The sequence below is a fragment of the Talpa occidentalis genome, unplaced genomic scaffold, assembly GCF_014898055.3.
Source record: "Talpa occidentalis isolate TD23 unplaced genomic scaffold, MPIMG_talOcc4v2.1 talOcc4.10, whole genome shotgun sequence".
Classification (NCBI taxonomy): Eukaryota; Metazoa; Chordata; class Mammalia; order Eulipotyphla; family Talpidae; genus Talpa; species Talpa occidentalis.
In genome coordinates, this window is record NW_023600993.1 from 7,043,877 (window position 1) to 7,058,324 (window position 14,448).

At 44.2% G+C, this 14,448-nt stretch overlaps 1 protein-coding gene across 14 annotated transcripts in view; it reads right to left on the reverse strand.

Moving 5' to 3' along the window:
- Positions 1-380: 380 nt before the first annotated feature.
- Positions 381-14,448, reverse strand: part of TMCC1 (transmembrane and coiled-coil domain family 1) — a 131,624-nt gene continuing 117,556 nt past the window's right edge. For 13 of the 14 annotated variants that reach the window (XM_054699139.1, XM_054699173.1, XM_054699170.1 and 10 more), the window contains 2 exons: positions 4,127-4,262; positions 381-1,617 (listed from right to left, as the gene is read on the reverse strand). In XM_054699139.1, coding sequence (XP_054555114.1) covers positions 1,303-1,617; positions 4,127-4,262 — 451 coding nt within the window. In that variant the 3' untranslated portion in view covers positions 381-1,302. Of the gene's footprint in view, positions 1,618-3,872; positions 4,008-4,126; positions 4,263-14,448 lie in introns of those variants that run through there. The other variant, XM_054699176.1, reaches the window with a different exon arrangement.

The window sequence follows — 14,448 nt, forward strand, 5'->3', positions numbered from 1 at the left end:
TAAAAAATAAATTAAGAAAACAACAGGAATTACTTACGATTCTCATATAGTCTCAACTTTTCCTAAAGACAACCCCAGCCCAAAGTCACTGGGTGAACATTTTCGTGAGGCAAAACAATCTCTGTCCTCTCATGCTGGTTTGTGGAAGCAGGCTCCCCCTCTCCCTGCACACCCCTTTCCTCTCCAACCAAGCCAAGCCCATAAGGTGGTGGTGTGGGGGTGGCAGGACACCAAAAAGCAGCAGCAGCAGCAGCCAGAAGAGGAAGTTTAAGCTGCATCTCAAAACAAAGGCGTCAGAGGGCAGCATTTACAGCAAATCTTCCTTTACTCAAACTGACTCAAGACAAGGGGAGCAGCACACTTAAATATCCACACATCTCTTCATTTAAAAACATCACTTCTTTATTTCAAAGGAAAAATAAAAGACCCTCCCAACCCTTTCCAAAAAAACCCGATAATGATAATAACAATAATAAAAAATCCTATTAGAAACCGTAAGGAAGCACTGAGAGTCTGAGTATTACATTCTTCAAGTATGCTGATCGGATTTTTGTTTTTTAAGTTGGTGACTAAACTCATTTAAAAAAATCTTCAAAGTGCGGCCAAGGGATTTCGCTTAATGAAGTATTCAGAGGGCTACTTCCAAATACTGTCGCAGACCTGTGCAGTGATCCTTTGGGGCATGATGCTCTCACTTCTGTGTCCCAGCCAAGGCTGAGGGACCAGCTACGAAAGTGATGGTACTTCCAACGGTTAGCATGAATGGCCAGCGCGGGTGAGAAAGCCAGGGAGATCCATGTTTTCTTCCATGGACAAGGGAAATCCACCCTGAATCCAAAGATTCAGACATGGAATGTGGCAGGATTTCACAGTAAAGTCAGTCTGGAGGGAGAGGTGGTGGGCCCAGACAAGGCAGGGTGCTAGGTTGAACGGGTTTCCCTAATCAGGTCTTCGCATCTTTTTAGTGGGTTTTAGTGCAGTCCTTCAAGCCACAATTTAGAATGTCCTTCGGTGTGCTCCAGATTGGTGGTTCATGTTAAAGGACTATTTAAGATTTGCATCCCAAGGAAATCATGCTACATAAAAATGATCCAAGATTTTTGCCCAAAAAACTTCTTGGATAAAATCTAAAAAATACTATTGCAATTGCGTCTCTTGAAGAAAAAAAACATTATTCTAAATGTAAACAGATTCACTCAACTCTTTTTTGTTGTAGAAAACTTCAGAGTAGGTAAGTTGCTGCCTAATGCTCCGCTGCATGCACTCGCCAGAGGGGAGGGAGCACTGCCTTCTGCGCCAGCATCATCTGGGGGAGGAGAAGAACCGTTCCACGTAGCTGAAGAGGGCGTCCCAGTGCTTCCAGAGAAAGGCCATGAAAACCACAAGGAATAAAGTGCTGAACGTCCTGTTGCGAGTCTTCATGAGTGGAACCACGCAGTTGGCCACCGTGGAGACAAAGACCAGAAGGACTGCCATGACTGCCAGGAGGATGTTGATGAGTTTGCCCAGAAGGTTCCGGGCAGTGGCATTCTCCAGCCCTTCCAGCTGTACCACCTGCTGCTGCTGCTGCTGCAGCTCCATCTTGGAGATGCGGGTCTGGCACGCCTCCAGAGCCTCCTGTGGGCCAGAACAAGGAAGAGTTAAGGCTTCTGCTCCCATGTACTGTGAGCAGCTGACACGCCCCTCGCATGAGGCAGGTGCATCCTGAGCTTATGCCAAAGGCTTAAAGTATGCCACAGCCCTGACTGCGAGAGGCCCCTCACCAGACTCTCCTCCATGGCACTGCTGTGGGAAGGCTCACACGAGGCAGTCGCCACACTCAGATTTGGTTCTGAACATTCTAATCAGACCTCTCATAATTTTTTCTTTTAAAAACTGGTAAGCTGCACAGGACACACATACTTGTTCAACATAAGGAAATTCAAATAGAACAGTCTTGCTATTTTCTTCAATTCTAGTCCCTGCCATTGAAGTGGCACTGTGGTTTTGTCATGTGCCATCTTTCACCTGTTTGAGGACACACCTTATCATACTGTACGAGCCAACAGCTTGCTGTTTTCACTCAATAGCGGTTCTTCGCAATCTCTCCATATCAATACATAGAGATCCATGTCTTTCTTTTTAACTGCCACACAGCATCTGATAGCAGAGACACAGCTCGCTACTGGAGAGATTTGGGTCATTTACAACTTTTCCACTCTAACGACGGTGAGGCAAACATTCTTTGGACATATTTGTGCACACTCACTGGTGTTTTCTAAGTCAAGTAATTCCCTGACGTGAGTGGAAAGGGTTCTTCTCTGATCAATAGTTCACCCTCCAAACACTACACCAAAGCTACAAGGGACTGCTTGCTTCTCTCAAGCGCCATGACCTTAACCCATGAGTTCATATGAAATTTACTGTAACATTCAGAGGACAGAACCTACTTCCCCAGCTATGGTCAGCTATCCCTCAAAGTTCAGCAGTGGTGGGAGCCTGAGTTTTTCTGGCCTTGGTTTCAATGGGTCCAAGTTTCCTGGGATTTGAGGCAAAGGCCAGGCAACTTTTGACAGAAGCTAGTTAGAAAATGAACAAAAAATCGATACTCCCAGCTCAGAATAATTTTGAGGAAAAGCTAAAACATAAACAGAACTCCAGGGCCTGGAGAAGATGGCAGCTGGGCAAATGGTCTAGACATTCCCTTCATTCTTCTATGCCGCTGTCATCCAAGTTTCCTGGACCGCTTCCCTGCTTAAAGACTAGTTTATTTCAAGATGCTGTCATATGAAACCACCAACTGTATCCTTAGAAATACCTCCCAACTGGGATGAGAAAAAGTTAAATACTTCATTTCCCCATAGAATAAACTAGAAGGCTATTAGCTTTAACATCATTGCCGCACGTATTATTTTCACAAACTGCTGGGTAATATGCCTGTAAAAGGTTGGTTTGGAGCAAGGGCAAAAGCCTCCTTTAACACAAAGGAGAAGGTGGGCCAGAAGGCCAAGGGCTATGCTGGAGGAGCTCTCGAAGCACAACCAGCAGACATGATGTGTGTGGTTTTCCATACACTGAGACTACATTTCCCGTGAACCCAAGCAGGCACGCTGCCTCCAGATGGTATCCTTTTCTGAGACGTGTACCTCACTGAACAACAGGTACATTCTAGTTGGCATAAGTTTCTTGCGACTCTATCCTATCTTTTTTTCCCTAAAGCTTTTTTTAAAATACATGTAACAAAACTGACTGTTTTAAAGTGTACAATGCAGTGGCACTTAGTAAATTCAAAATGTTGTGCAACTACAGCCACTGCTACTATCAGATTCCAGAATATTTTCTTCGCCCAAAAAGAACCCCTTAGCTAAGACTCCCTCCGCCTCCCTGCTGCTCCTGGCAACTGCTAATCTGCCTCTGTCTCCATAGATTTGCCTGTTCTGGATGTTCCACGTAAATGGAGTCAAACAACATGTGGTCTTCTGTGACTGGCTGTGTTTTCTAGATTCATCCATGTTGTAGCAAGTGTTAGAAAGCCCCTTTTCTTCTTTTAAATTGTGATAAAATACACATAGAATTTACCATCTTAGTCAATTTTATTTATTTATTTATTTTTAATATATTTTTTTTATAGAGGCATGTTTTATTTATTTATTTGTTTGTTTGTTTGTTTTGTTTTTACATGCACTGGGTACAGTCAGAGGCATGGGAGGGTGAGAGAATTCACCAGAGCCAGAGCGGGGAGCAGAGCAGGCAGAAGGACCGAAGTACACTGCTGAGGGGAGCAGCGGGCGGCAGGAGAGGTCTGCGCGCCATGTGGGACCCTCCTCCGGTGGCCGGGGAGCAGCCGGGGATCGAACCGGTGCCGCAGAGGCCACGGGCAGCTTCGCAACCCAACGCTCAACCGCTGCGCCACCGGGGAGGCCCCATCTTAGTCAATTTTAAGTGTACAGACCAGTGAACAAATACTCTCAGCATGTTGTGTGAGCATCACCGCCATCCATCTCTGTAGCTCTTTTCATCTGAGAAAACTACAACAGTACCCGTTAAATAACCACTCCCAGAACCCTCCTCTCTCCCCATCCTGTGGCACCCATCATTCTACTTGGCGTTCATCTTTTGCTTTTACACCTGACCCTTTTATGCTAACCTGGATGTCCCGGGCCCGTTCATAGGATTGATATGCAATTTTCTCTTCCATGCTGGCCAATTCCTGCTTCAAGTTCAAGATTTCATTCTGATGGAGTTCTGTTAGGTCATTTAGTTGTTCTTCTAACCGTTCACATCTAAGAAAAAGGGAAAAGTTAGAATTTTAAGCATTCGGCATTTGTCCTGGTATCGCTCACATCCAATCCCAAAATCCACTCTGCAAAAGAAAATAAAAGCAGAGATTGAGTGAGTGGCCCGGGGTGGCAGGATACACAGAGCTCTTAGTCCTGGGAGTGGGCAGCTCGTCACAGGCCCTATCACAGCAGCAACATGGCTCTGCCACCTCCTCTCAGCACACGCAGCAGTGGTAGTGAAGCCAGGCCCTGGTTAGCTTGGCGCACACCCATAACATGGAGGCAGTTTTTACTCTGCTCTGAGCAGCATATGGGTGAGGCAAAACTCAAGGACAGCTAAGCAGGTCTAATGAGAATATAAAGAGCACGTAAGTGGAAACTGACCTGCTAGCAGTCACCAGTAGCTTATTCTAACACTGGACATGTCATTCGCCTAGATGTTCAGGATTCGGAACCATCATTCTCATGGCCAAGTGTGATGTGTAGACATGTCAGTCAACAAATACCTACTGTGTGCCAGGCATGTTCAGAGTGCTGGGAATACTATGGTCAGCAAGACAGAGGGTCTGCCCTCAGGAGCTTACACTCTAAAGGCAGAAGACAGGAGGCAGGCATGGATTAATAATCCAAAGACCACCACCATGAGCACACAGCAGAGTGCTTAGTTAAGATGGCATTGTGAGGGTAGGCCTTGTCCCTGTTTAATGATCTTTAACAAGCTGTAACTTGCATAATGTCATGGATGAAGCACAAAGATGTAGAGGAAGGGGTATCGTAAAGCAGAGGAACAACAAGTATACATTTCTGAAGATGGGGACTAGCTTGGCAGGTCTGAGGGAAGAAAACAGGTCAGTGTAGCTAAATAAAAACCAGGGAGAATGGCGGGAAATAAGGTTCCTTGGGAGCAGGGGTCATTAGAGTCACCTTTGGTCTCTAGTACTTAGACTACATGTGGGGCTTATTCTACACACAGGTGGGACCTGGGGAGGGCATCTGAGGACAGTGGGCCTGGAGCAGGATTAAAGATTGTGAGCAGAGATGCCAGGTAAAAAAGAACATAGGATAAGCAGCAGCAATGTATAGGGCAGCTGGAACATATTTATGCTGGAGAAAATAAGGGAAACCTGGCCTTAAAAAGCAGGCAGGGAATTGGGAATCCGTAATGGCAGTAAATTTAGTTATCTCCCTGCAGAGGAGGGAGGGCGACATGACGAGCACACTGTGGCAGGAAAACGGGCTATCCAGGATGATGACCGGGACACATGGGAAGGTTGGTGTGGAGAAACTAAAGCAAGAGAATTAAGTAGTTGGGAGAAAGTTTGAAGATCACGCATTTAAAAAGATGAGAAAGGGACAGTAAACACACCTCCAGCTCCTGGTGACTAGAATGGAAGCTACTCTGCCAGAGAAAGAGCTCTTTCCAGCCGGACACTAGACTAGACGGAGCACTAGTGTGCTCCGCAAGGAGCACATGCCCCACAGCCAGGCGGGCACACCTGACACCAGCACACACAGGCCTCTGAATTAAAAAAAAAAAATAGAAATGCCAGAACAAACCCAAACATTTAAAAGTCCCCTCCCCCTGCCTTGGCTTTTAACCATTTAGAGTGCGTCTATACAGCACACGAACTTGTAAGAAGTACACGGAAGTTCTCAGTTTGAGGTCACTTTTATGCTGTGGCATCATCAACATTCTTTCAAAAAATTATATAATAATTATATCCTAAACTCCATTTCTTCTCTAAGAAACAAGGACTTTTTTCGATTGCCTCTTCTTTTATTTCTCTCATCAGTGAAATTACTTAATAAAAACTAAAATCACATAAAGTTAGTGAACATAAACATTCGGCTGCTGATGTATAGAATGCAGTTTTTTAGAAAGTCCCAGGTGTTAAATTTCCAAGATGAAAAAAATGTGACAAAGCAAAGTCTTGGTGGAGTGACCCTAGCTCCTAAAATATGTGCATAATTTTTAAGGACTATCTAATCTTGATTAATTTCTACTTTCACAATGACATGTTTTTACCTTCTTTTTTAAATTATGACATAGCATTATTTTCACCCTTGTTTTTCCCACAATATAGGTTTTCTCCCCCCAGGTGTGGTCACCTGGGTCTCCACCATAGTCCATCCTGGCCCCTGGCCCCGCCCTCTCCCTCCCTCCTCCCAGGCCTCTTTTTGTAAAGGCAAGTCTGACCCTTTTACTATGTTACTGAATTCTATTTAGTCTGCCTTTATCCTCGAGGGATATCTGTACAGCTTTTTCTCACACTGAAACTCATACTAAAGTGACTGAACAATTGATCAGAAAGCATTTGCACCTTTTATGTGTTAGTAGGGCTGATATTCTCTGTGATTCTGCTTTTCACTTCATCTGCTGCCCAGGGCTCATGCTGGGAAACAGGTACCACCTTTGGAGTTGATTTTTTTTTATAAAGATTTATTTATTTATTTATACAAGAACCGGGGTACAGGCCACATGCGCGGGAGGGTGAGAAGATTCACCAGAGACAGAGTGGGGAACAGAACAGGCAGACTGATGAAATAACTGCTGAGGGGAGCAGCGGGTGAGACAGGAGAGGTCTGCTGCGCCATGTGGGACCCTCACCGGCTGGCCGGGATCAAACCCACACTGCAGAGGCTGTGGACAGCTTCACAGCGCTGCGCTCAACCACCTGTGCCACCAGGGGAGGCCCTGGAGTTGATTTTTAACCAAATTTTAAGTTCACTAAATGCCCTAAGATTATATTAATATATTCTCTTTTTATAATCATTCTGTTTTTGCCTACCTTTAGGTGGTGTTTTCAGTGTTTGATGATTTCATCACTCTCTCAGAGAAGGGCTGGAGGCTTTTTAAAAGGGATGCTCCAAAGTATCAGTGCCTTGGTATTTAAGGGAAGAGCTGGGCCTAGCAGCCAGTAACTCCCAAATTAAGAATTGCTGCTGGGTGGTATGGGGGGAGTCTGGAAGGAGTGGCAGCCAGTCTGCATGTGATGGAAGCAGACCCAGGCAACATCTCTGGCGTGTGTTTCACTGACTGCAACACAAACCTCTTGGGCCCAGAAATTGTAAAGTCTTTCAGGATTACTGAAGAATTTTACTTGATATTAAATAATAGCTAATACATACTATCAGTACAGATTAGAAAGTAACAATAGCAGCAGTCATCACTTATTACTAGTCTATACTAGGCTAACTACTAAATAAATCCAAGTATCTCAATCCCTATTCTGTATGTCTCTAAGATTATCACTCTTTCATGTACCTTTCCACCCCTTTAAAATCAGTATATTGTGAAGAGAAATATGCCACAAATATATTTTTTTAAAGATTTATTTATTTATTTATACAAGCACTGGGTACAGTCAGAAGCGCGGGAGGGTGAGAGAATTCACCAGCGCCAGAGCAGGGCGCAGAATAGGCAGACTGACAAAATACACTGATGAGGGGAGCAGTGGGCGGCAGGAGAGGTCTGTGAGCCACGTGGGACCCTCGCCAGGCAGCCAGGGATCAAACCGGCACTGCAGAGGCTGAGGGCAGCTTCGCAAGCCAGCGATCAACCGCTGCACCACCGGGGAGGCCCGCCATAAATATTTAAAGGACTGTTTAAAAGATTTAAAAGTAGGTTCCTTGACTAGAAAGGATTTTTTTTTTTAAAGATTTTAGTTATTTTATTTTTGTGTAGAAGAACTGGTATATAGGCCAGAGGTGCTGGGGCGGGGGTGGGGGTGGTGGTGGTGGTGAGGGTTGGTGTGTGTGTGTGTGTATTCACCAGAGACAGTGGGGAGCAGGACAGGCAGACACTGCTGAGGGAAGCAGTGGGGGAGGCAGGAGAGGTCTGCTGCATTGTGTAGGTTAGCTCCCTAGCTGGGGATCCAACTCATGTGATAGCTACATACTGTTGAGACTTTAACCCCTGCATCACCAGGGAGGCCCCTGTGCCTCAGATTTTTCACTCTTTGTAAAGGGGGAATGCTATACTTACATAACACTGTATGTGACTATGTATGAATCACAGAGTACTTGTATGTCCTCAACACTTGTTCCCAACACTTTTGGACCTCATAAGACGTTAGTATTTATCATATATTAGTCACCAAAATGTCAGTTGTTCTGGGAACCAGGAGATTTGGTTCATCCCAAACTGAATCTAAAGGATCTCCACTCCTTTCCACTTTGGCCCTATTTTCACTGGTGTTTTTTAATGCAGTTTGAGTCAGCTGATGTATCGGATCAACCCAGGTTCTGGATTCAAATCCTGACTCTGCAATTCTAGTGTGGGTGATCCTGTTAATCTGTAAAGAGGCAATCTACTACTTCAAAGGGTAACTGTAGGGTTAAACAGGAGTTAAGGGTCTCCCTGGTGGTGCAGGCTGTTAAGCACAGTGCTATGAAGCTGTCTGCAGCCTCTGCAGCGCGGGTTCGATCCCGGCCAGTCCAGAGCGATACCCACATGGCGTAGCAGACCTCTCCTGTCTCGCCCACTGCTCCCCTCAGCAAAGTATTTTAGTCAATCTGCCTGTTCTGTTCCCCGCTCTTTCTCTGGTGAATCCTCTCACCCTCCCGCACATCTGGCCTGTACTCCAGTCTTGTATGTATGAATAAATAAATCTTTAAAAAAAAAATAAACAGGAGTTAAATGGCACAAAAAGGGTGCTTAATGGGTGAGGTAGATCACATGCCTAGATTTGATTGCGTTTTTCTGTTTGTTGCTCTTCCCAGTTCTCTCCATAATCGCGAGGCGGTACCTGCAGAAGATGGCTTGTTGACTGCCACGTGCTCTCAAGTGCTCTGTGGCTTTACTGGTTAAGGCTTCCTATTTCTGATTTTTGTCTCTAATCCTCCATTTCTTTATCTCCATATTCTCAGCTTTCTATATTCTGGAATTTCTGCGGTTCCAGTGTATTTATGGTGTTTAACCTGTAATGTTACACAGAAGGCAACTACCATGTCTTATTTTGTCCTTCTCAACTCTGGTCACAAATTTCTCTTATTTCCTCATCAGGAAGGCGAACACAAGTGTACAAATGGGTTCTTGCCATTGCCTGGCTCAATTCAACTAGCTTCATTCACTGGCCTGCCTCAAGTTTTCCTTTTAATTGCCAAAACCATCCTATCTATTGATATCTTTTTTTTATGGCATGTGTGAGGGACGGTGTCTCAAGTAAATTTTACCTAATCTTTGCAAATCTACAGAAAGAGTAGAAACTGCCAATTCTCATCATGCTCTAGTAGAAAATAAAGCCCTTTAGAGACTGAACGATTTACTCAGTTACATGGAAAATTAACAGCAAGCTTTCCTCAAACTGAGTTTTTCCAAATGAGAAAATGTAACTATTGTTCCCAGAGATAGTATTTTGTTAGCAAGGAGTTCAACAGCAGAGTAGCACGGGGTTAGTAGAATGAGCTCTACTTCCCCACAGATGAAATAGGCGAACATGTTAGGAGACTTTGCTAAGGTGACAGGAAGCTGCAGAACATGAAAGGCCCAGCTGAAACTGCTCCATTAATTCACCAGCTAATAACTACCAGCAATTGTTTCCCTCTTCAAGTCATAAGAATTACCTGGAGAATGATGACTTTCTGAAAGAATAGAAAAGTTGCAGCTGTTATTGTGTAGCTGAAATCCTACCACACTCATACAAACAGTTGTCTTTGGGTTAACCATAGCAAGCACCTCCCATCTGCAGGAAACATCAGGGAGGAAAGTGAGAAAGCCATCAACATTGAAGCTTTTTGTAAAATTTGATGAACGAAAGAAGCTGGCCAGATGCCCTTGCTGTCCTGGAATGCAGATCTTCTGGGTTGCCTCAGTAACTTGAAAGAACCTTATTAGCCTGTCATTATTAAAATATTTTCCCTAATCTGTTCATCCAGGTCATGGAAGTTTGTTTTTCATCTCTTCTCACAACCTCTCAACTCACAAAATGAAATCATGAATCCAGATCATGCTTAGCAATTTCCAAATATTTTTTGAATGCCATCAGCCTCTCTGTGGACTATATAACCCACATGTGGAGTCTGAAAACAGGTTAACACAAAGAACACAGCAAAAATGCTCTGGTGCTAGGCTGGGTGGAGGAGTGTGTGTGTGGGAGGAATTTAGGGTTCAATCTAATCTACTTAATCACTGTACACATCAAAACATGAAAACACCAGCAGCAATAATAACAGCAATAATAACTTCCTTACTCTACTGCTCTCCCATAAGCCTTTTAATGTATAGCGTCTGCCTCCAAGGAACTCAAGATTCATGAGGATATTTCTACATGAATCCTCACCTCCTTCCTCCTTGAGAAGTCCAATTTTTTTTTTTAAATTTTATACAAGAACTGGGGTACAGTCAGAGGCGTAGGAGAGTGAGAGAATTCACCAGAAACAGAGTGGGAGCAGAACAGGCAGACGGACCAAGGACACTGCTGAGGGGAGCAGAAAGCGAGACAGGAGAGGTCTGCTGCGCCATGTGGGTTTCTCCTTGGCCGGCCGGGAATCGAACCTGCGTGCAAAGGCTGCGGACAGCTTCACAGCACGGCACTCAACCCACTGTGCCACTGGGGAGGCCCAGGAAATCCAATTTATAATTAATAAACACGGGGCCCAGAAATACACAGTGTCTTCTCCGGTTAGTGAGGTGTAGTGAGACTCTGAACCACTTGGCTCATGCTTGTTGTTTTAAAAAAAATTTTAAAAAACTTTTCTCTTTAAAAACATTTTTTTCCCTGTGCTATTATTAATCAAATACAAAACCTTAACAACAACTAAAGGAAGAAAACACCTATATTCTGGCTCTCACTGACTTTCCACTGCTCCCATTATTAAATTTATAACCACTTTGGCTTACTTGATTTGCTAGTGTTTACTTCCTGTTTGAATTATAAACCAGAAGTCAGACATGCTGGGAATTCACAGAAAGAACACCTTCATCCTCTCATTAAATATTAACCACTAAGTAGAGGGCAGAAAGGGAAGGTAAATTCTGTATAGTCCTTCATAAATGATTTTTTTAAACCAAGAACTCCCTGTAAAGGATTTTAACCCCTCCACATGACACTAATTAAAGCTTTCTGGACATGGGGGGGGGGGTGGATATTTCTTGAGCCTACTAATATATGATTTTGACTGGCATATATTTTTCATATACTCCATCTGGCACACAAAGTGGTAACAGATAAATAACTCTGCATAATAACAATAAGAACATAAGAATAGTAATAACTTCCTTACTCTACTCCTCTCCCATAAGCCTTTTAATGTATATGATAAATCATGTATTTTATAAAGGCAGGAGGCAAGGTTTAGACTTTTTTTTAAGTTATGGGATCTGTGTGGCCTTCAGATTATTCTTGCCAGCTCCTCATCCCATAAAGTATTAGCACAGGCTTGCAACTAGCAATTGGGTTCTCTCAGTACTTCTGGGATAGAAGAGCCCTCAGATGTCCAGGTTAATCTCATCTTACAGATGCCTAGGCCCAGAGGGGTAAAGTGACTTTCATCAGCTGCACAGTGAAACGGTTGAACATATATTTAATTTGCTGCTAAAAATCGGCAACAAGTCCCATTCCTGCAGAGGGTGAACTATACTAATGAACTACCCTGGGAGAAAGCTCAGCTGTGGCAGAATGCTTTGGAAATAGGAGAGGACTAGGAAAACATTCGTGGGCAGTTCTACAGATTCCTTCTGTAGTTTTTCCTCTTGGGAGATCTGGCTTAGAATCTTATTCAGCTATTGCCTGTTTTAAAACAATGTCATGTAAAGACCATTTTGGTGTTTGTGAACAGTGATGCCATTTAGAAAGTTTCTATTTTAAGGGGATTACTGTCCTTTGGAAATCAGCTTCTGAGACATTTGTATTAAGTCCAGGATATTTTAAATTGCACTGAGTCATAAGAGCAAAAATACAGACGGGGCAGTCACTGTGAACAGTCCTCACAGGCAGGACGTCAGTAACGAGGCTAATAACCAAGCAGGCACAGCCCACTTAGAGCGCTAACTGAACAAGTGATCGCTTAAATATAATTTTACTCTCACTGGGCGCAAGACAAGAGATATGGTCAGAAACAGATTGTCGCTGACTTTTGATGATCGTTTGATGTAACAATGGTGGGAAAGTAATATGCATTCAGTTGAAACCATGCCTCAGATTTTAAAGTTCGATCTTTTCCCAGGCTAGTGATATGCTGTATGACACGCGTTCATGAAGCCAGGCAGTGAGAGCGAGCCCCGCTGCCGGGCAGCCACACGGTCGCAAGGCTAAACCACCAGTGTGGTATATTGTGTGGTAATGAGACCCACACAAGCATTCTGCCTTTCACTGCCGGGACAGTATTCAACACATTACATGAGACAGTCAACATTTTGTTATATAAAGTAGCTTTGTGCTATATGATTTTACCCAACCGGAGACTAATGCAAGTGTTCTGAGTGCTGAAGGAGGCTAAGTTACGGTATTCAGTAGACTAGGTGTGTATTGCATGTTTTTTTTTTTTTTTTTTTTTTTGGGTGGGACCCTCGCTGGCGGCCAGGGAACGAACTGGCGCTGCAGAGGCTGAGGGCAGCCTCGCAGCCCAGCGCTCAACGGCTGAGCCACCAGGAGAGGCCCTACATGTATTTTTGATTTCCAATGCTTTCAATTTATAATGGGTTTATCAGGACACTAAACCCATCGTACGTCAATGAGGATTGTACAGCAATGTTAGACCTGTTTTTCAACTGTAAATTGATCCGAGAGTCTTCAGAGGAAATGTAGACTAGGTTTGGATAATAAGTTTGAAACAGAAACTGAGACTATTGGGTCAAATTAGCTTTTTGTAACTGAAAAAATTCCCAATTAAGAGGTATTCTTATGAAAGTTGAGACCGTCAATGAAAGATGTAATCTTTCAAATTTATCCACTGAAGAAGTAATGGAGGAGGAATGGGTGGGAAGGATGGAGGCAGGAAAGAAGAGAAAGAAAAAGAAAAAGAAAAGAAATTAATTAGTTCATAAATTGAGATTGGAAAAGTCCAAATTTGTTTGCTAGTTTTGATACTAATTAGCTGTGTGACCTTACTCATCTGATTCTCAGTTTCCTCTTCTATAAAACAAAATAATGACAACTATTGTAAGGGTGGTTGAGATTATTAAATGATACAAAATATTTGGAAGACAGCAATATGATCTGAGGTGTGCCAGAGCATTAGTGCTGTCATTACCAAGTCTTCAAATTGCACAGAGTTCCTCTAAGCTTTTATTTGTTCCCTACATGCTTGAGTCATTTGCTGTTTCTTGCCTTCAAAATAATGTGTTGCCCACACACTGAAAGTTTTGGGGAGACTGATTTTGTGCTTTCTCTTTTTCTTTTTTTTTAGATTTATTTATTTATGCATATAAGAACTGGGGTACAGGCCAGAGGTGCAGGAGGGTGAAAGGATTCATCAAAGAGAGAGTGGGGGACAGAACAGGCAGACTGACTGAAATACACTGCTGAGGGGAGCAGCGGGAGAGGCAGGAGAGGTCTGCTGCGCCATGTGGGTAGCTCCCTGGCCAGGGATTGAACTCGTGCTGCAGTGGCTGCAAATAGCTTCATAGGTTGCGTCTCAACATCTTGTGCCACAAGGGAGTCCCTGCTTTCTCCTTTTCTTTCTTTTCCTTTTTTTTTTTTTTTTTTTAAGATTTATTTTTATTTATTTATACAAGCACTGGGTACAGTGAGAAGCGCGGGAGGGTGAGAGAATTCACCAGAGCCAGAGTCAGAGCGGGGAACAGAGCAGGCAGACTGATGAAACACAGCGCTGAGGGGAGCAGCGGGCGGCAGGAGAGGTCTGCGCGCCATGTGGGACCCTCCTCCGGTGGCCGGGGAGCAGCCGGAGATTGAACCGGCGCTGCAGAGGCCACGGGCAGCTTCGCAACCCAGCGCTCAACCGCCGTGCCACAGGGGAGGCCCTGCTTTCTCCTTTTCAACTGAAAACTAGCTCAGTGTTTCCTAGTCTCTTTTTAGGCTTCAATACAAATGAGGTAACAAGAGGTAAGGTGGGAGGGCCTCCCTGGTGGCGCAGGCGGTTGAGTGCAGTGCTGTGAAGCTGTCCACAGCCTCTGCAGCGCCGGTTCGATCCCGGCTGGCCGACGAGGGTCCCACATGGCGCGGCAGATCTCTCCTGTCTTGCTTGCTGCTCCCCTCAGCAGTGTATTTTGTCAATCTGCCTGATCTGC